This window comes from Phyllopteryx taeniolatus, chromosome 13 (genome assembly GCF_024500385.1).
Source record: "Phyllopteryx taeniolatus isolate TA_2022b chromosome 13, UOR_Ptae_1.2, whole genome shotgun sequence".
NCBI classification, from domain to species: domain Eukaryota; kingdom Metazoa; phylum Chordata; class Actinopteri; order Syngnathiformes; family Syngnathidae; genus Phyllopteryx; species Phyllopteryx taeniolatus.
This window is the reverse complement of record NC_084514.1, coordinates 12,212,385-12,232,195: the sequence shown is the minus strand read 5'-3', so window position 1 is coordinate 12,232,195 and position 19,811 is coordinate 12,212,385. Positions and strand designations below refer to the sequence as shown.

The 19,811-nt window shown below is 40.0% G+C and overlaps 1 protein-coding gene across 4 annotated transcripts in view; it reads left to right on the top strand.

The window, feature by feature from the left end:
- ttc7b (tetratricopeptide repeat domain 7B) overlaps positions 1–19,811 on the top strand; it is a 42,934-nt gene that overhangs the window by 18,463 nt on the left and 4,660 nt on the right. For 2 of the 4 annotated variants that reach the window (XM_061793722.1, XM_061793724.1), the window contains 8 exons: positions 1,829–1,901; positions 2,063–2,223; positions 2,309–2,425; positions 2,535–2,632; positions 5,437–5,487; positions 8,136–8,276; positions 13,345–13,547; positions 15,518–15,591. In XM_061793722.1, the coding sequence (XP_061649706.1) occupies positions 1,829–1,901; positions 2,063–2,223; positions 2,309–2,425; positions 2,535–2,632; positions 5,437–5,487; positions 8,136–8,276; positions 13,345–13,547; positions 15,518–15,591 (918 nt within the window). Of the gene's footprint in view, positions 1–1,828; positions 1,902–2,062; positions 2,224–2,308; positions 2,426–2,534; positions 2,633–3,326; positions 3,603–5,436; positions 5,488–8,135; positions 8,277–13,344; positions 13,548–15,517; positions 15,592–19,811 lie in introns of all 4 variants that reach the window. The other 2 variants (XM_061793725.1, XM_061793723.1) reach the window with 2 other exon arrangements.

Here is a 19,811-nt window from a genome sequence, read left to right as displayed (position 1 = left end):
TAAATATAATTTTAGGAGCAATTAAGTACATAAGTATACACAGTAAATGAACAACTAATTTAAATAGACACATTGCTCCATCTTGTGATCGGTTGTCGTTTTTTTTAACTCTCTGATCGGCCCCAAAAATCCTGATTGTGTAAAGCCCACTCTCCACAGATGGACATTGGCTCTTGGACAACTTTTCTGATTATTCGTTATTCAGAAATCTTGTGAGAAGCACCTGATCGAGGCAAATTTATGGTGGTATGATTGGCTTTCCACCTACGTATTATGGCCCCAACCGTGCTGACTGGAAGATTCAGAAGCTTAATGCGCCTTTAACAAATGCCGTCGTTATGTTTTGCAACAATTAGTTTGCGATGGGCGGCACAGTGGCCGACTGGTTAGAGCGTCAGCCTCACAGTTCTGAGGACCCGGGTTCAATCCCTGGCCCCGCCTGTGTGGAGTTTGCATGTTCTCCCCGTGCCTGTGTGGGTTTTCTCCGGGCACTCCGGTTTCCTCCCACATCCCAAAAACATGCATGAATTGGAGACTCTAAATTGCCCGTAGGCATGACTGTGAGTGCGAATGGTTGTTTGTTCCTATGTGCCCTGCGATTGGCTGGTAACCAGTTCAGGGTGTACCCCGCCTCCTGCACGATGACAGCTGGGATAGGCTCCAGCACGCCCGCGACCCTAGTGAGGAGAAGCGGCTCAGAAAATGGATGGATGGATGGATAGTTTGCGATGGTCTTGACCGCTCTCTGTTCTTACCCATCATGAAATGTGTCTTGACTCACAGCTTCGCTATGAGACCTTTTTGTCGGCCATCAATTAGGACTGAACCAGCTGATATTCATTTGCATTGACAAGGGGCTGGATTGCTGTTGTATTATTGATAGAGTTTACGTGTTGTCTTGGCTTTCCATGCCTTTTTGCACCTCCTTTCCTTCATGTGTTCAATACTTTTTCCCTGTGTCATTTCACATTTTTACACACAAATTAATTTCTGAGCTTATTTGTTCTACTTACTTTGTATGTATGGATAACTTGGGTTGTTACCAACGTGGTGACATTTTCAGGTCAATAGCACCCTTGGAAGTATATTTAGTGAGGAAAAATGGTGACGTGTTTCATACTACTTTCAGCCGCTGTATGTCCCTTGAAGTTTGTACTGAAAAGAGTAATCGCGCAATAGCTCTAAATGACAACAACAACTATTTGGTTCTATGATTGACCATTAAAAATTATTTATCCATCCAGCCATCAATTTTCTTCCACTTATCCCGGGGGTCTGGTCGCAGGAGCAGCAGCTTGAGCAGGGAAGCCCAGACTTCCTTCTCCCCAGCCACTTCGGTCAACTATTCCGGGGGGATCCCGAGGCGTTCCCAGGCCAGCCGAGAGACGTAGTCTCTCTAGCGATTCCTGGGTCATCCTATAGATCTCCTGCCGGTGTCACCACGGAGGCGTCCACGGGGCATGAACCAGATGCCCGAACCACCTAAAATAAAAAAAATATTAAAAAGTAAATGGACTTGAAATTGAAGTAATAAGTTTATGTTAAAAATCATACATTTCTTCAGTGTTTTATGTTTTCTTACAATTTTGACGAAAGACATGAATACGGTACTTTGGGTAATCCAACAAATCTCATAAAATGGTTGCTGGACACCTGCTTGTGTCCGATGTGAGAAATGAACACTGCAGTCTAAAGTGCGACCAAGAAGTTGCAAGAATTAACTTTTCCCATCAAGACTGAATTTAAGCTCTGTTGGATTCTCTGCAGTGATATGTCATATAATCATTTGAATGTCATTTTGTAACACAAACTTTGTCTCTCCTAACAGAGCTCAGAGTTTGTCTCCAACAGACCATCTAGCAGCCTTCTACCTCGCACTGCAGCTGGCTGTGTCCAGACAGGTAACCGCATCTACTGTATAGGTCACAGCATACAGTTGAGCTTTGACATAAGAATGTTAGCCATAAAGTCAGTGATAAACAAGAAAACAAATCACTTTACAAAGTTATATTTCCCCCAAATGTAGAGAAAACCTGCAGTCTGTGTATGTGTGTGTTTGTAGATTCCCGAGGCGCTAGGCTATGTTCGACAGGCGTTGCAGCTTCAAGGGGATGATGTTCACTCCCTTCACCTGCTGGCCCTGCTGCTCTCAGCACAGAAACACTACCAGGATGGTCTCAATATTATAGAAATGGCCCTGTCTGAGTATCCAGAGAACTTCAAGTGAGACTCATACAAACATAACAACAACAGCCCATGTAAAGGACAAGCTGACCTTGTGTTTATGCTTATGCTGGGCTGTCTATAGTTTGCTCTATACAAAGGTCAAGTTGGAGAGTATGTGCAGAGGATCAGAAGACGCTTTGCTCACCTGCAAACACATGCTGCAGATCTGGAAGAGCTTTTACAACCTTACAAATCCCAGGTATGGACAGAGACATGCACATGCATGCACACGTCTGGCTGTTTTGACATTGTAGTCCTATGGTACAATTGTGGGTAGTGGGTATTAAAATGAATGTTTGCTGTGGTAGTGATTCGGGACGTGGTAGCAGTCTGTTGGATAGAGCTGTAGCGGATCGACGACAGCTCAACGCCATGACTCTGCCAGACTTCAGTGACCCAGATACTGGTAGGTACACACAAACGCACACACACACTATGGCCACTCGTATCAAGTTTTACCACCTGGGATCTAAGTGACAATGTTAAAATCCTGTTAGTCTTATATTATTGCTTCATTGATTGATTTTCTACATATTTGTAAATTAACCATGACAGAAATACATTATTATACAATAGTTTGTCCAGCTATTGTTGAAATTACTGTAAAGAGGGGTTTGGCAAGCAAAAAAGTGCTTGAAATTTTGGTGAGGATTTCAGCAAGAATCATGCAAGTTGCACCTCATTTGCTTTCGAGGGCCACATAAAATTATGTGGCGGGCCGCATTTGGCCCGTGGCTTAGATTCTTAGATTCTGGAGCAGAATGCACTTCCCAATGTAAGAAATCTTGGTCTCAGCTGCAGGTCATTTGTCCAGGCAAGTTTCCTTAGTTAGTGTTTAAAAAAAAAATAATAATAAAATCTGTGTGAACAAAGAAAAAAACAATGCCTGAAATTCTTAATTTTCAGTAAATCTTTGTCAATTTTAAGTTGTTGTGAACATTGTGGTGTTTTTGTTCTTTAACGGAAGGCTCCCACTTATTAAGCCATGTGTAATCATTTCTGTTTTCAATTTCAGTCATCTGATTGATGATTATTTTATTTTCCTTTTTCTTTTAGGAATTGCTGCTTTTGGTTTATTTGTTTTACTGTTTCTGTTTTAGCCTCAGGTTCTTCCTCCTCTCATACTGGTTCGGAACCAGTATCACCCACTTCCCCCTCCACCATATCCACGCTGCCCTCCCCGCTTTCGTCCCCGCTCTCGTCCCCATTGTCCTCCTCTTCTTCCCCAGTTTTCATCCTTCTGCCTCCTCCTCCACCCAAAAAATCTTCCTTCTTGCCTCCTCCTTCTCCTACTCTTCCTCCTCCCCTGATGACCACCAAAGCAAGGACTCACTCCTTTAGCAACCACGTCACTCTTCACCAACTTTCTTCCAACTGTAACGTGCCACTAGGTTCATTCAGCTTGTAGCATGTGGATTGTGATGGCCCAAAAGAGCACATTGAATTTGAGCGTAGCTCATCTCTTATCTTAAATGTCCCTGGTAAACATGTCTCTCTAGTGCTCTGTGCAGTTTGTTAAAATAAAACTATGAGAAATTAGAGTTCACCTGCAATAGCAAACAGCTGGATTGCAAATCTTTCAAAACTTTCCTGATGGAAAATGAATGCACCCAAAAGCTCATGCAACAAGGGATATTATTAGAACAAGGAAAGAAATAAGAAGGCGGTTCCACCACTCCCTGTAGCACATGGTCTTTCATAGCGTTTTTCTCAATTTACTCAAATATTGGTCTTCACTCTTATGGAAGGAAATAAATCATTTTTGGGGGGTGTTAGATTGTAGACCCTGCACCCTTCATTGCCGGCAGCGTTACCCACATGCCAAAAAAACTTTCCACCTCAAAAGGTCACCCCGAAGTGGCTGCATTTACCTTTACTATGACCAATTACACCACGTCTTAGATGTGCAGTATGTGACTTTTTGAGTTTTTCAAGGCGACAATGTGAGGAAAGTCGAGTCGTCAACTAGTCGCTGATGGCATCATTGATATTTTTTAGTACAGTACTATATTTGAAAAAAAAATAAAAATAAATAGTAGTAGTAGTTGCAAGAGTCTATATTCACTGACAATGAACAGTTCATAAACCGAATCTGGCCCGAATTCTCCCCGAGAGTGCCACCCTGGACGAATGCCCATATCAAAAATCGCTCCTGGGTGATGGAGTCATTTCACTGAGCGCAGTTATCTGTTGGTGTGAGCAGCTCTGCCTCCTCCTCAACATGTGATTAACTCGTCAATGTCATGCTCTAAACGTCATTTGTAGAGTAGTAAAGTCGACAAGTCGAGTAGTCTGTACCAGACCTAGTTTGCAGTGGATCATTCTGGTGCAAAAGCTGCTTAACATTCATATATTGACTCAAAAGGAATTAGGGATTAGAAGAAAAAAAGCAGGTAACAAGAAAAAAATTGTATAGTTAGTGTATAGTTGTTTAATTGTGTCCCTAATGGACACCAGGTACTCTGCAGTTGATAAAATAAATAGCAAATTGATAAGTATTGTGGATAGAAAACCCCACTTATGGTATCAGGATAGTTTACATCCCTTAAGTACAAACGTTTGATGCAGTGAGAATGCTTCTGATTCCATTCTTAGGTTCAAAAAGAAAAAAGTTATTCCTTATTAGTCTCCCAGTGGTAAAAATTGCAACTGCAACTCTAAAATAATAGGATCATCATGTTTAATGGCTCTTCATGCCCCCTATAAGCACTAAGTTAGTCAGCATGGAGCACTAGGTTCAACAGTTTGCCATATGTACTTTATCTTTTATTTAACTGTTAATTCTTAAAGTGAAAACCTTTAAAACCTAATGTGCTCCAATGAGCGAAACCTTGACTGACTTCTTGTTTCAACCTCACAAGCATGCTCAGTGTGTTTAAAAGAACTGACACTTCTCTCTACTGCATGTTTGATATTTTTTTCTGATTTATATCATTATGTTAGCCATGTAGTCTGATGTTTCTGATCAGAAAATAAGTTGTCTTTTTTTTTTTTTTATATATATACAAAAGTAGACGTACAGTATTACCGTATGAGATCATAAGGTTCATAGCATAAGGCATTTTTTTACACTGTGATTCAATTTTAGTTGTTTTTTTTTGTTTCACAATGATTTGTTGTGCTTGACTTTGTTTCTCTCTTTCAATCATTAACAACCGTCTTTTTTTTTTTATCCCATCCCTTGTTTTTTTGTTTTGTTTTTTTTATAAGGCGGCCCTCAGGACGCTAACACGCTTGGTTTTTCTTCCATGTTTTCTGTTTGTAAGTAGCCAAGTAACCTCCATCTGACCTTAAGTTTTCCATTTATTGCTTTCCTCCATCCCTTGGTGTTGCCACCTAGTTTTTGTCATGGTGAGATTGTAATTCATGGCCACATGGTGACTTTATTAGGTACAATTTGTAAATGCTAGGTTGTCAGCAGCATTATTTTCAGGGCATACTTCCCCAGAGATGTCGGTCCTTATTTAGGGGTTGGTACAAACAACAAAGGATAATTAAATTCAATCAATCTAATTCTGACCTGAGCATCAACTGTTGTAACAAAAATTTTAGTGACACCTGAGTTTTTCTTCAGCAATAGTCTCTTTTGATTCAAGGTTAATATTAGTTGTTAAAAAATACTTTTCTTCAAACTTGTACATTGTCTGTCTAGTTATCTGGCCAGTCTTTTGTGGGTATTAGCAACTTCCCATCAATTATGGCCAAAGTCTTTTTAATTTGTTTCTTTCCCTTTTTAACACATTGCAAATACACTTTAACTTTGGTCTTAAGTAGTTTAGCTGATTACACTTTTGATGCTGTGAGCAGTTGAACATGTGTACCAAATAAAGTGGCTGTTGTGTCCACCATCAGCTTTTACTTGATAGCAGCAACCAGCTACAACTAGAGGCCCTGTACAGATTCAGTTATATTTGTTTTAAAGGAATACAGTGACTTACTGATTTTAAAAAAATAATAATAATTTCTTTTAAAATACAGTGCTGTCCAGTTACCAAATGCCTTAATATAACTTAGAATTTTAAGACGCCATTATATAAAACAAAGTGTACAATATTTTTTTCATTAATTGCCTGTATGGTGTAGCGCCGTAAATTGAGTTTGATTTTGAAGCCATTTGAAAAATTTCGTTATTATAGTAGATGATAGTGTTTTTCCTAGCTCGTAGCTCCATGTGTGTTATACTAATTCTCTAACACGCATAACAAATGACCAAATAAAACTATTTTTAAATGATTAGCGACTACAACTTTTTTATAATTTTTTTTAATAACCCAGTGTGGAAAATTTACACATGGAATAAATGAGAGGAAAAAGAAATTAACCCCCAAAAAATCCCTTATGTGACACCCACCCAACCATTTTATTTTAAAGTAATTTTAAACTAATTTATAAGTTATAGCTTGCAGAAAATACAGTACGGGGGGGGGGGGGGGGAATGACCAAAACTAACAACCTTTAATAAAAAAAAATTGTTCCTGAGTCAGTGTATTCCTTTATTTGATTTAGCAGCTTCTCCATGTGTTATGTCAGCTGCAAACATTTCAGTGTGAGTCCATGCTGCAAGTGTCGTTGTTTGGAAATGCAAGGGACAAAATAGCGTCAAATGAAAATCTATCCATATGACAAAACGGTGTGTAAAATGCATGGAAACATCTGTTCATCGCAAACTAAAGTGCATAGATCGCCATCAACATCAACTGTCACACAAGTATAAAATGAAATAAACTACTAATGTAATGCAACGGGAAAACTTGACACATGTATAGCACTCTACCTTTCGACACTTCTGCTCAATCATCCACGTAGCTACTGGCCTTCATCTCCAACTGTCATGACTGGAGCACTTGGTTGTTGGTACACTGCAAAAACTAAAAATCTTACCAAGAATATTTCTCATTTCTAGTCAAAACTAATCTGATTACACAAATTAAGACTAATCACCTAAAAAGTAACTTGTTTTTAGCTGATTTTCACTTGTTTCAAGATAACTTTGACTTGAAATAAGTAGAAAGAAATTGCCAGTTTTTTTGTTTTGTTTTGTTTTTTGTTTTGTTTTTTTTCTTCTTCACTGGCAATTTATTTCCTACTTATTTCAAATCAAAATTAGCTTGAAATAAGGGAGACTTGCCTAAAAACACAATTATTATGCGGTGAGTCTTACTTTGAGTGTTATCAGATTATCTTTGACTAGAAATAAGACAAATATTCTTGGTAATTAGATGTTGAGTTTTTGCAGTGTAAAGCTGTACCAAAGTACACCACCGGAGTATTTTCTGGTTGGAGAGTGAGTCTGTTTGATTCACTTCTCTCCATCTTCTTCTCTTACCACCGTCATCCTCTCAGGAAAAAGTGCCACAAAAACTAAGACTAGTTGACTTATTTGTGTAATAAACGGCATCGAATAATTGTTCAAAATGTTTTCATGAGGTGCCTTGACATATGTAGTCTTCACCAGTTGGCTGTGTGCAGGCAAGCGAGGTGGCTACTTCGTGTGACTGAAATAACCTCACCTGCTGTAACAAAATAGCATTTGTTTCCCTTACTAATCGGTGATGTACAGAGTGATATAGTGTGTATGCATGATGGTGCAGAGATAAATTCACTTTAACCTGGTTAGTCCAGGCTCATAACACTGAGGTGTGTTGCAGTGTGTGGAATGGTGTATTAAAGGCTTTAATTCACAAATAGAAAACTCTGTGCCATGGTGAACAGATTTTTTTTTATTGAGCAAAATCAAATTTGTAATTTCCTCTCTAATATTTTATAATTAAAACACCAGCACTTTGGTTGGAATTAATAGTACACTGTGGCACATGGCTACTTATCCTAATTAAACTAGACTATACTGCCGTCTTCATACTTTTAAAAAAACAATGTCTGGTGATAATAATGTACTCATCTCCTCACAGGTTCTGTGCATGCAACATCAATAGCAGCAAGCCGTGTGGAGCAGGCGTTGTCTGAGGTGGCCTCCTCCCTGCAGAGTAGTGCCCCTAAGCACGGACCCCTGCACCCCTGGATGACTCTGGCTCAGATCTGGCTGCATGCAGGTACTACTTGCATGTACTTTTAAACTACATCATAGAATAATTAATAATGGGTTGTAATGATGGATTTACTTTTTGCTTTAAGGTTCTCGGGGTTTGTCTTTGTCTGGCAACAGGATTAGCCATAAACCACAGACCTGTTTTCAGAGACGTCACGCATGCCCCATATAAATAACACATAAATCTTGGAGTAGGAGATAATGATTGTTTCCTTTCTGACTGCAGTTAACTTAATCCGCACTGCAAGATAGTTCCCTCCTCTATCTGTTTGTCTACGAGATTAGCCAAAAGGTACTGGCCCACTAACACAAAATATTCGCTTTCAGCCACCAGGTTTCACAAAATAAACATCAAGTTGTATTTGAAAACAAGTGATTTTTACTGTAAATTTAGCTACATTATAAGTACCGCATTATAAGTAAATGCAAAATTAAGACACTCTCAGAGAAGTCCTTTAGAATGTGTTCATCATTGTGGTTGTATTATGCAGTTATATAGTACCACCACATTATACCGATAACGTTTTTGAATATTTTGTCTGTATATAAATAGGTCCAGCAAAGTAAAAGAAGATAATTTCCCGAAGGGGGAAGTCAGGTGTTACAGCAGCACACAGCAGATTGTGTAAAAACTAAAATTAACAATCAATAAATAAAATTTAAAAAACATAATAAGAAGCTGATATATATGATGAAATACTGTGTATGATTTTGTTAACTTGTACTCCACCGTACACGAGAACAATAGGGGTGGGGTGGGACACCCGGTGAGGACATCCACCAACTAACCAATAGGACTTCATTGGTTTTTGCCGCTTCTTCGGTGGGCGGACTGTGAGCGTCGGGTGCTAGGGGCCGGAGTTTTTGGGTTTGGGCGGTTCCGGGTTCCCGGTTGTTGGCTGACGGCTGGCTCCTGTGTTTGGCCCTGTTGGTGGCTGGGGCCCCCATGCTCTCCGGGGTTGATGGGGGCGGTGGCAGCGGTGGGGCTCGCTGGGTGGGGGGGTTGGTTGTGGTGGTCCGGTGCCCGTGCCCCTTCCCTTGGGAATGGTCGGGGCACTTCGGTCGGGCTCGGGACCTCCCTGGGTCCTGGGTGGTCTGTGGCGTCCCCCTGGTTGGGTGCCCTGCAGGAAGGGCTCGCTGACCACCCCACCCCGCCTTGTTTGGGGGCTGGCCTCACCCTTCCTCGATGTGCCGGCTCAGCAATTCCATACACCAGTTGACTAACATGCATGTGATCTGGTGTTCATTCACTAATAAGTTTGAAAGAAACACTATAAACTTTAATTACTTGTGCTGGAATCACTAATAACACAGGTTTTACTAACATATCAACTCACAGGTTCTTACAGGTGTTTAGACACTAAAAAAGAATCCCACCGCACCACTCGACAGTAGCACTGCCTTGCTCATTTCCCACATCCTGTCCTGCCCTTTTCTGTCCTCTCTTATCTGTTTCTCTTGGTTAGTTATTGCATGTCCTCACCGGGTGGGTGTGTGCCCCCCCCCCCCCCCCCCCAAATCTACAAATAACTGTTGTAATGTTACTTGTGTTAAAGTATCAAGACTGTCTCACTATTATTCTGCTGTGGTTTTCACCCCTAGTCCCCTTGTCCACTCTGTCCCTCTGAAAAAAGAAAGTAGGAAAAAAAAAAACAGGACAAGATGAGAGAGGACAGAAAAGGGCAGCACAGGATGTAGAAATGAGCGAGGCAGTGCTACTGATGAATGGTGCGCTCTGATGCTTTTATAGTGTCTAAACACCTGTGAGAACCTGTGAGTTGATATCTTAATACAGCCTGTGTTGTTATTATTGGTCCCAGCACAAGCAATGAATCCCTATATGGAACATACTAGTAGTGAATGAACACCATATCACATGCATGTCAGTTAACTGGTGTACACAATGATGAAGGGTGAGCCAGGCCCCGAGAGAGAGAGCAGAAAATGACCGACAAAGGAAGAGAAAATTTTGAACAAGTTGTCGCTTGAAATAGAACGGACGGAGTCATTTTTTTTTGTACTTCGCAGCGGGAAGTTTCCATTGGGAGTCCTTGTTAAAGTTGCATGTGAAACACCATTATGAAACAAAACTAAAGTTTTGAACAAACATAACGTCTAAAACGGTTCAGTTAAGATTTGTTAAATTCATATATGTAAAATTGTTTGAGACTTCACTGTTGTCAAAATTTGGCCTCTTGAAGAGAAAAGAGGAAATTCAAACTTTTCTTTTTAAAGCACTTTATTTGAAGATGTATAACTTTCTCTATTTACTTGCTCTCATTGTGAAATGCAGCCCTACTTTTATTTTGTAAATGAGAGAACATTACACAGATGTGCTCATATGTTTGATTACCAAGGCAGAATGTGTACAATTCTTGATTATGCTTTTGCAGAGGATTACTATATCAGTATTCCGTAATAAGTTGCAGGGACTCATTGTTCCAGGGCTGGTACTCATTGTTTCCATGACGCGCATCCCGGGAATCACAGTCTCAAGTGTAAAATGATCTATGAAAAGTTCAAAATACTCAAAAAATACCTGTTTGGATCATTCAACAGGTGAACAGGTCACTGAAAGGCTCAGTTGTTAACAAGCAAGTTTGTGAACAACTGCATGAGCAAATAGTCCACCCACAAAGGGGGTCTAACTAAAGAAAGAAAATAACACTAATAATGGTAAAAAGAAGGAAAGTTCCTCTCAACACCAGTGGTTGGCGCCTTACGTGCATGTTTGAGTATTAACCAAATAGTCTTCTTGGAGGGACGGTCCCTCAACCTTTTGGTCGTGGAAGCAGTCTTTTGAAGCCAGGAATCAAGATTTGATGGGAAGCTGAAGATGAAACGTGGCTGCGTCTTTCAGCATGACAATGATCCCAAACACACCAGCTCGGCAACAGAAGTAGTGGCTTTGTAAGAAGCATTTCAAGGTCCTGGATTGGCCTAGCCAGTCTCCAGATCTCAACTCCATAGAAAATCTTTGGAGCGAGTTGAAAGTATGTGTTGCCCAGCGACAGCCCCAACACATCTACTCTAGAGGAGATCTGCATGGTGGAATGGGCCAAAAGCCAGCAACAGTATGTGAAAACCTTGGGAAGACTTACAGAAAACGTTAGGGTATATAACAAAGAATTGAGATGACCTTTTGTTCTTGACCAAATACTTATTTTCCACCATAATTTGCTCAGAAATAATTTTAAAATTAGACAATGTGATATTCTGGAATTGTTTTCTTTTTTTTTTTTTTTTCCTCATTTTGTCTCTCATAGGTGAGTCAGCAGTGGGAACATGATGGTGCGGGGCTGCTTTTACCAAATGGTACTGGTAAACTTCACATTATTGAAGGGAAGGATGAATAGGTAAATGTACCGAGACATTTTTGACAGAAATCTGCTGCCATCTACGAGGATGATGAAAATGAAATGAGGGTGGCCATTTCAGCAGGATAATGATCCAGAACATACTCTCAATTTGTTTCAAAGAAAAAAAATAATGCTGCTGGAATGGCCCAGCCAATCACCTGACTTGAATCCAATCAAAAATCTATGGAAAGAACTGAAACTCAAGGTCCATAGAAGAAGCCACCCAGAACCTTCAAGATTTTTAAGACTGCTTGTGTAGAGGAATGCGGCAAAATCACACCAGCACAATGTATGTGACTAGTTTCTCCATACAGGAGCCGTCTTGAAGCTCTCATTGCAAACAAAGGCATTTGTACAAAGTATTAAATGAATACCAGTTGGTGTGGTTAATGCTTTTTCCCTGTGTCATTACACAACTTAATTTCTGAGCTTATTTGTTTTACCTTCTTTGTTTGTATGAATTACTTGGGTTGTTCCCAACATCTGGTGGAATTTTCATGTCAATAGGACGTTTGAAAATATATTTCGTGAGAAAAATGGTGACATGTTAAATACTTGTTTCAGCTGCTGTATGTATGTATATATATATATATATATATATATATATATGTGTGTGTGTCTTAATAAATATATATAGAGAGAGAGCGCGAGAGAGATGTATATGTACAGTTCCACTAGAAAGTATTCACACCCCTTCGCGTTTTACACGTCTTGCTATGTTACAGACTCATTCTAAAGATTATTTGAATTTTGTTTTATGTAAAAAAAAAAAAAAAAAAATTTGTATTAAAAATTAAAGTAAAAACATATTTTCAGACATTTGTGTAAATTCATAAAAATTGTAAACATTCAAACATAAGTATTCACACCCTTTGCTTTGATACTCAAACTTCTGATGCATCTGATTTCCACTGATTATCCTTGAGATGCTTCTCCAACTTGAATGGAGTCTACCTGTGGTAGATTCAGCTCATTGAACATCATTTGTAGTGGCACACACTTGTCTATATAAGGTCTCATAGTTGGCAGTGCATATCAGAGCAGAAACCAAGAAATGAAGTCTAAGGAATTGTCTACAGACCTCCAAGAGCGGATTATGTCAAGGCACAAATCTGGGGAAGGATACAAAAGAATTTCAGCAGCATTGAAGGTCCCGAAAAGCACTGTGGTTTTGATTATTCGGAAATGAAGTTTGGAACCACCAGGACCCTTCCTAGATCCGTGTGGCCAAGCTGAAAAAAGGCTGAACCAAACCAAACCGAGAATATCTGGGGGTCCACTGTATTTGTATTGAATTGGGCGGCTGTGGATCAGTTGGTAGAGCGGGCCGTCTAGTGACAGAAGGGTCGCCAGTTCGAATCCCGGCTCCAACTGTCCACATATTGAAGTGTCTTTTGGCAAGACATTGAACCCTAATTGCTCCCAGTAGGCCCGGCAACGCCTTGTGTGGCAGCAGCTGCCCATTGGTGTATGAATGTGTGTGTGAATGGGTGAATGTGAGGCTTTGTAAAGTGCTTTTGGCACTGTGATGGTGTAGATAAAGCGCTATATAAGTGCAGTCCATTTGAATTACATTTATTTTAATCAATTTCCACCACTAATAAAAATACATCAAGCCACAAAATAATGTCTAAACTGCTGGGAATGTTATATTTTTTAACTGCCTTCTGTTTATCCCTCTAACATTAATTCCTTCCTGTCTGTGTCTGACAGCTGAGGTATACATCAGCATGTCGAAGCCTGCTGAAGCATCGGCCTGCACTCAAGAAGCCGCCAACCTCTCTCCCACATCCCATAACGTGCTCTTCATGAGGGGGCAGATCGCAGAGCTCAGGGGCAACATAGACGAGGCTAAGCGCTGGTATGAAGAAGCCCTGTCCATCAACCCGACGCATGTCAAAACCATGCAGAGACTGGTAATATACCTTTTATATATATATATATATATATATATATATATATATATATATATATATATATATACACACACACACATACAGATTGTGCAAGTGTGTCCCCTCTTTTTTTGCCTGAAGAGTTTGCTGGCCCTTATTTAATTAGCCTGAGTCTTGTGAGTTTGTCAGATTAGATCTGTAACATAATTGAGCTTCTACCTTTTAAGGTACTCAAAGTGCCTTTAAAATATTGCTTCATTCACAGTGATGAAGGTGTATACATTTCCTGGAAGTCACCAGCAATGTGTAATTGTGATCCAGTACTGAGAGCAACTTGTGTTGCTCAACGATACTGTGGGAGGAGTGAAGGTGTGCCAAGAGTCAAAACCACCCGTCTTCCAACTGCTATGTGAACTTAGTGTGGGTACGGAAAGTATTCAGACCCCTTAAATTTGTCACTCTTTGTTATATTGCAGCCATTTGCTAAAATCATTTAAGTTCATTTTTTCCCCTCATTAATATACCCACAGCACCCCATATTGACATAATTAACATTTTTGCAGATTTATTAAAAAAAGAAAAACTGAAATATCACACAGCCATAAGTATTCAGACCCTTTTCTGTGACACTCATATATTTAACTCGGGTGCTGTCCATTTCTTCTGATCATCCTTGAGATGGTTCTACACCTTCATTGGAGTCCAGTTGTGTTTGATTATACTGATTGGACTTGATTAGGAAAGCCACACACCTGTCTATATATGACCTTCCAGCTTACAGTGCCACGTCAGAGCAAATGAGAATCATGAGGTCAAAGGAATTGCCTGAAGAGCTCAGAGACAGAATTATGGCAAGGCACAGATCTGGCATGGTAACGGATGTATCGGGTCGCGTTTGAGTTGACGAGATAAAGCCCAGTGATCGTAAAAGAATACAAGATTTTATTGCAGTAGTCTGACAGTGCAATCGTGAAAGACCACATTTTTCTTGTAGACTGAAACAGGCATTACATGTTCTCTGTCTCAGACGTGTTCTTTGTCCCACACTGCAGACGTTTTTTTATTTTTTAAATAACTTTATTGGCTGTCAGATATTTACAGTAGTACGTCAAAATACACGTGACAAGACTAAAAATAAACTAGCTTTAGGATTCAAATATACTGTACACGATGGCGACACAGAATGTCTTTTGCGGAGCGATGGGTGAATTATGACATGAAAGCTGATCAGCCGATCAGCATAAAATGCTAATTATCGTTCCGATACCGATCAAGCCGGTCAGATGAATGTAAAGTCTCACCAGCACTATACCACCTGAGCCATGAATGCTGCGTTAGACTACCGTTCAGTAAAAGTAAATTTCTCTTTTGCTACTGCAATGCTTTCTTTTTGAAGCTTCAGCAGAAGAAAGATTAGTTTAAATCACTCACTTTGTAGAGCGGCAAGGGCAACAAACAATCATGCTGATAGTTTCTTGTAAATTCCTCCCTGAGCTTAGTTAGAAAGAGCAGGTAACAGTTAAGTAACCTGGAAGCTGCCCAAGCAGTTTGTAACCCTGTTCTACTGGTTCTAAAATAATGAGGGAAAAAAATCATTCAGCATTTCCTGTTCAGTCTTGGCATTAAATGAATACATTACTTAAAAAAACTAAAATACATATGGTTGTGCATGTGGATAGCACATTTGCCTCACAGTCAATCAAAGTGGCTGGGTTCTAATTTTGGCTTGGACATTTTTCTCATTTTGCATGTTCTCCCCGTGCTTGCGCGGGTTCTTCCTCTGGGTATTCCTTCCTCTGGTATATGAGATTAGTGCTGATGAATATATAAATAATGTGACGCTTCAGATAAATGCCTTTGTTTAGTGGATACATGTGTCCAGCCAGTATTGAAAGAAATATGGTACATACTGTATGTGCATAATTGTGTTTAACAGAGATAACGAACTTAATGTGAAAATGTTCATCGCTTATGTTTTCTGCTATCCTCAGGGTCTTATTCTCCACCAGCTGCAACGCTACAGTTTGTCAGAAAAAGTTTTGAGGGATGCAGTGCAGGTCAACAGGTAGGTGTATGCGTGTGTCGGTATACAGTGAACCCCTGCTATTCGCCCAGGATCGCAAATAGAATAGGGAAAATCTGCCTGTAATTGACGTCCCCTCAAAAAGGTTTATACCATACTGTAATTGCCTATTGATGGTGGTAAAGGGCGGCACGGTGGCCGACTGGTTAGAGCAGTTCTAACCTCACAGTTCTGAGGTGCGGGGTTCAATCCCCGTCCCCGCCTGTGTGGAGTTTGCATGTTCTCCCCGTGCCTGCGTGGGTTTTCTCCGGGCACTCCGGTTTCCTCCCACATCCCAAAAACATGCATTAATTGGAGACTCTAAATTTCCCGTAGGCATGACTGTGAGTGTGAATGGTTGTTTGTTTCGATGTGCCCTGCGATTGGCTGGCAACCAGTTCAGGGTGTACCCCGCCTCCTGCCCGATGACAGCTGGGATGGGCTCCAGCACGCCCGCGACCCTAGTGAGGAGAAGCGGCTCAGAAAATGGATGGATGGATGGTGGTAAAGGACTACTTTGTCTAAATGAAGCTCCTCAACTGAGATGACAAATATGTCGTTGTTGCTTGGCCTGAGCACAAAATAGCCAATAGGTGTTTTTCAGCAAATAACAGGATAGGTTCCCCCCAAAAAATCAGCAAATAGGCAAATTTGCAAATACTATGGGGGAATATGTGGGGGTTCCGTGTAATCTGACTATAATAGCAGAGAGGTCAAATGTTACGGAACCTCCGTATTTTGTTACGGCGATCGCTGAACGCTGACTTGTTACGGATATTGGGGGGGAAAAGAAAACTTCAGCGTCCGGCCACCGTGATGAAAAATTCATAAATGAGTTCGATGAAACACCCCCGCACCGACTGCCAACCCGCATAGCCGAAGGTTCTCTTTGCGTCCCGTGTCAACGCATTGTCAGTCACTAATCATCGCCTCCTTGGTAGCGAGTAAACTACACATCTTCCATATTCGTTATCACGAAGGGAGGGCGAGGAGTGGGTAGGGAAAGACGGAAAAGCAAGATGCTAATTGCTAAGCTATCGTGTCATGAAGTTGCAAAACACCGAAATAAGTGATTAGGTGATGCAATACACTTGTCACATAGGTCTGGCTGGAACCGTGTTATAGCAGAGAGTAACCAAGTTTGAACAACAAAAGAACACTGCAATTAATACGTGTCTGGAGATATAAATAATAATTCACGGCCACACAAGACGCCCTCCGAACCAGAAATTATTATGAATTAATGTCACGGGCGACGTCGTCTGAGAGCGGGTTCAGGTTAAAAGTATATTATTATATATTATTATTATATTTTTAATATAAGAAGTGAATTTCTATAGGTTGGCAGCTCGCTCTCTCTTTTTTTTTTGTTGTAATTGTTGTTCTTGCATCTTGTCTCTTCATGGTTTCTGTCTCAAGTGGTATACTGTATGTTCCACTCTAGTGCTGGTCATGATGGCCTAATTTTGTTATTGACCAAAATTTTGAATCTACAGTATATATACAGTGGGTACGGAAAGTATTCAGACCCCCTTAAGTTTTTCACTTAAATTTTTTAAGTTTTATATTGCAGCCATTTGCTAAAATCATTTTTATTTATTTTTTCCTCATTAATGTACACACAGCACAATACACACTTATTGACAGAAAAAAACAGAATTGTTGAAATTCTTGCAGATTTATTAAAAAAGAAAAACTGAAATATTATACAGCCATAAGTATTCAGACCCTTTGCTCAGTATTTAGTAGAAGCACCCTTTTGAGCTACTACAGCCATGAGTATTTATGGGAATGATGCAACAGGTTCTTCACACCTGGATTTGGGGATCCTCTGCCATTCCTCCTTGCAGATCCTCTCCAGTTCTGTCAGGTTGGATGATGAACGTTGGTGGGCAGCCATTTTCAGGTCCCTCCAGAGATGCTCAATTGGGTTTAAGTCAGGGCTCTGGCTGGGCCATTCAGTTGTTCTGAAGCCACTCCTTCGTTATTTTAGCTGTGTGATGAGGGTCATTGTCTTTTTGGAAGGTGAACCTTCGGCCCAGTCTGAGGTCCTAAGCACTCTGGAGAAGGTTTTTGTCCAGGATATTCCTGTACTTGGCACCATTCATCTTTCCTTTGATTGCAACCAGTTGTCCTGTCCCTGCAGCTGACAAACACCCCCACAGCATGATGCTGCCATCACCATGCTTCACTGTTGGGACTGTATTGGACAGGTGATGAGCAGTGCCTGGTTTTCTCTACATATCCCGCTTAGAATTAAGGCCAAAAAGTTCTATCTTGGTCTCATCAGACCAGAGAATCTTCTTTCTCACCATCTTGGAGTCCTTCAGGTGTTTTTTTTTTTTTTTTTTTAGCAAACTCCATGCGGGCTTTCATGTGTCTTGCACTGAGGAGAGGCTTCCATCAGGCCACTCTGGCATTAAGCCACGACTAGTGGAGGGCTGCAATGATGACTTTCTAGAACTTTCTCCCATCTCCCAACTGCATCTCTGGAGCTCAGCCACAGTGATCTTTGGGTTCTTCTTTACCTCTCTCACCAAGGCTCTTCTCCCCCGATTGCTCAGTTTGGCCGGACGGCCGACTCTAGGAAGGGTTCTGGTCGTCCAAAACGTCTTCCATTTAAGGATTACGGAGGCCACTGTGCTCTTTGGAACCTTAAGTGCAGCAGAAGACTTTTTGTAACCTTGGCCTGTGCCTTGCCACAATTCTGTCTCTGAGCTCGTCAGTCAGTTCGTTTGACCTCATGATTCTTATGCGCTGAATGCAGAAGAAGCGGCGTTGCTTGTGTTGTGGAGATTTAAAAAAAAAAAAAAAAAAAAAAAAAGAGAGAGAGAGAGATGTTTGCGGGCATGAAAGAGTCGGCGCTAGATGATGACAGATGCGTTTTTGGTCTGCTGTATCGGATCACTTTATATTACGATTACGACGATAGTCGTTGACAAAAGTGCTTTGCACCATTTGTCGGGACGGTACAAATTATGAGTAGCTACGTGTGTATATCATTTTGTACTACTGAACGTGTTTATTGTAGTGTCACCATTAAAATGTCATCTGTTGTATCGGCTCTGCGATAAAGCTGTCTGCACTATGTTTTTAAAATTGAGACCACAGCATATGAAAAATAACCTTTAATCTAATGACAATTGTCAGTTGTCCAGAGTCAGTGCTTCTCATGAAATTGTTTCATTCTAAACACCGCCACATCCCTAGTTATGAGAGCATGTGCACACATAAGCAATCTCATTATCTTTGTTTATTTGTACTTTTTTTTTTTTTTTTTTTTTTTTTTGAATGAGTTGTACAGGTTATGTAGGTCTCATTAAAGGCTAAAAAGGTTGTGAAAATGTTTATTATATTTGACTTTTGTTTAATGGTGTTCTCATGAGAACCGTAGGAGTTACAAGGCTGTCACCGCAAAGTAAACAGCGTAGTTTGTTCAGAAATAAAGTTGAGTTAAATTGACTTTGAAACACAACTCTAAAACAATTCAGTGCAGTAAATTCAATCAATCATAATGTCAGTTGTTCATTTATCTTTTATAAGGTGTGAATACTTTTTTCAGCATTATGATCATATTTTATTACCACTCCAATATATGACTGGAGCAAGATTGTATGACTTGACTTGCTTGAAATTTTATATAAAATTAAACTTTTTTTATTTTTTATTTTTGTATTTATTATTATTATTTTTTAATCATAGGACTGCAGCGACTGTCTGAAGTTGTGAGTTGGCAAATGAAACATGAATAAAATATCAAGGGCGTTACAAAAAAGTAACACTGACCGTAACAAAAAAAGAATTGTAGAAATTTTTGCATATTTATTACAAAATAAAAGCTGAAATATTACATGACCTTAAGTAGGGCTGTCGCTATCCAGTCTTTTTAGAATCGATTATATTTTGTCGAGTAATTGAAACAAATATATATATATATATATATATATATATATATATATATATATATATATATATATATATATATATATATATAGTTTTTTTTGGGGGCTACTGCCATGCATTTTATTTTTATTCATGAGGGCTGTACTTCTATCCTTAAACTGAATATGTTGCTGAGTTTATGGACTGTACAGAATTTAAGACAAAATTAGCCTTTGCTAAACGGTTAGCATTGGTGATTAGCGTAAGCGCGCTAAATGCTAACTACCATTCAGCTCATTCATACATGTTATATGTACATTACACATATAATAATGTCTTAA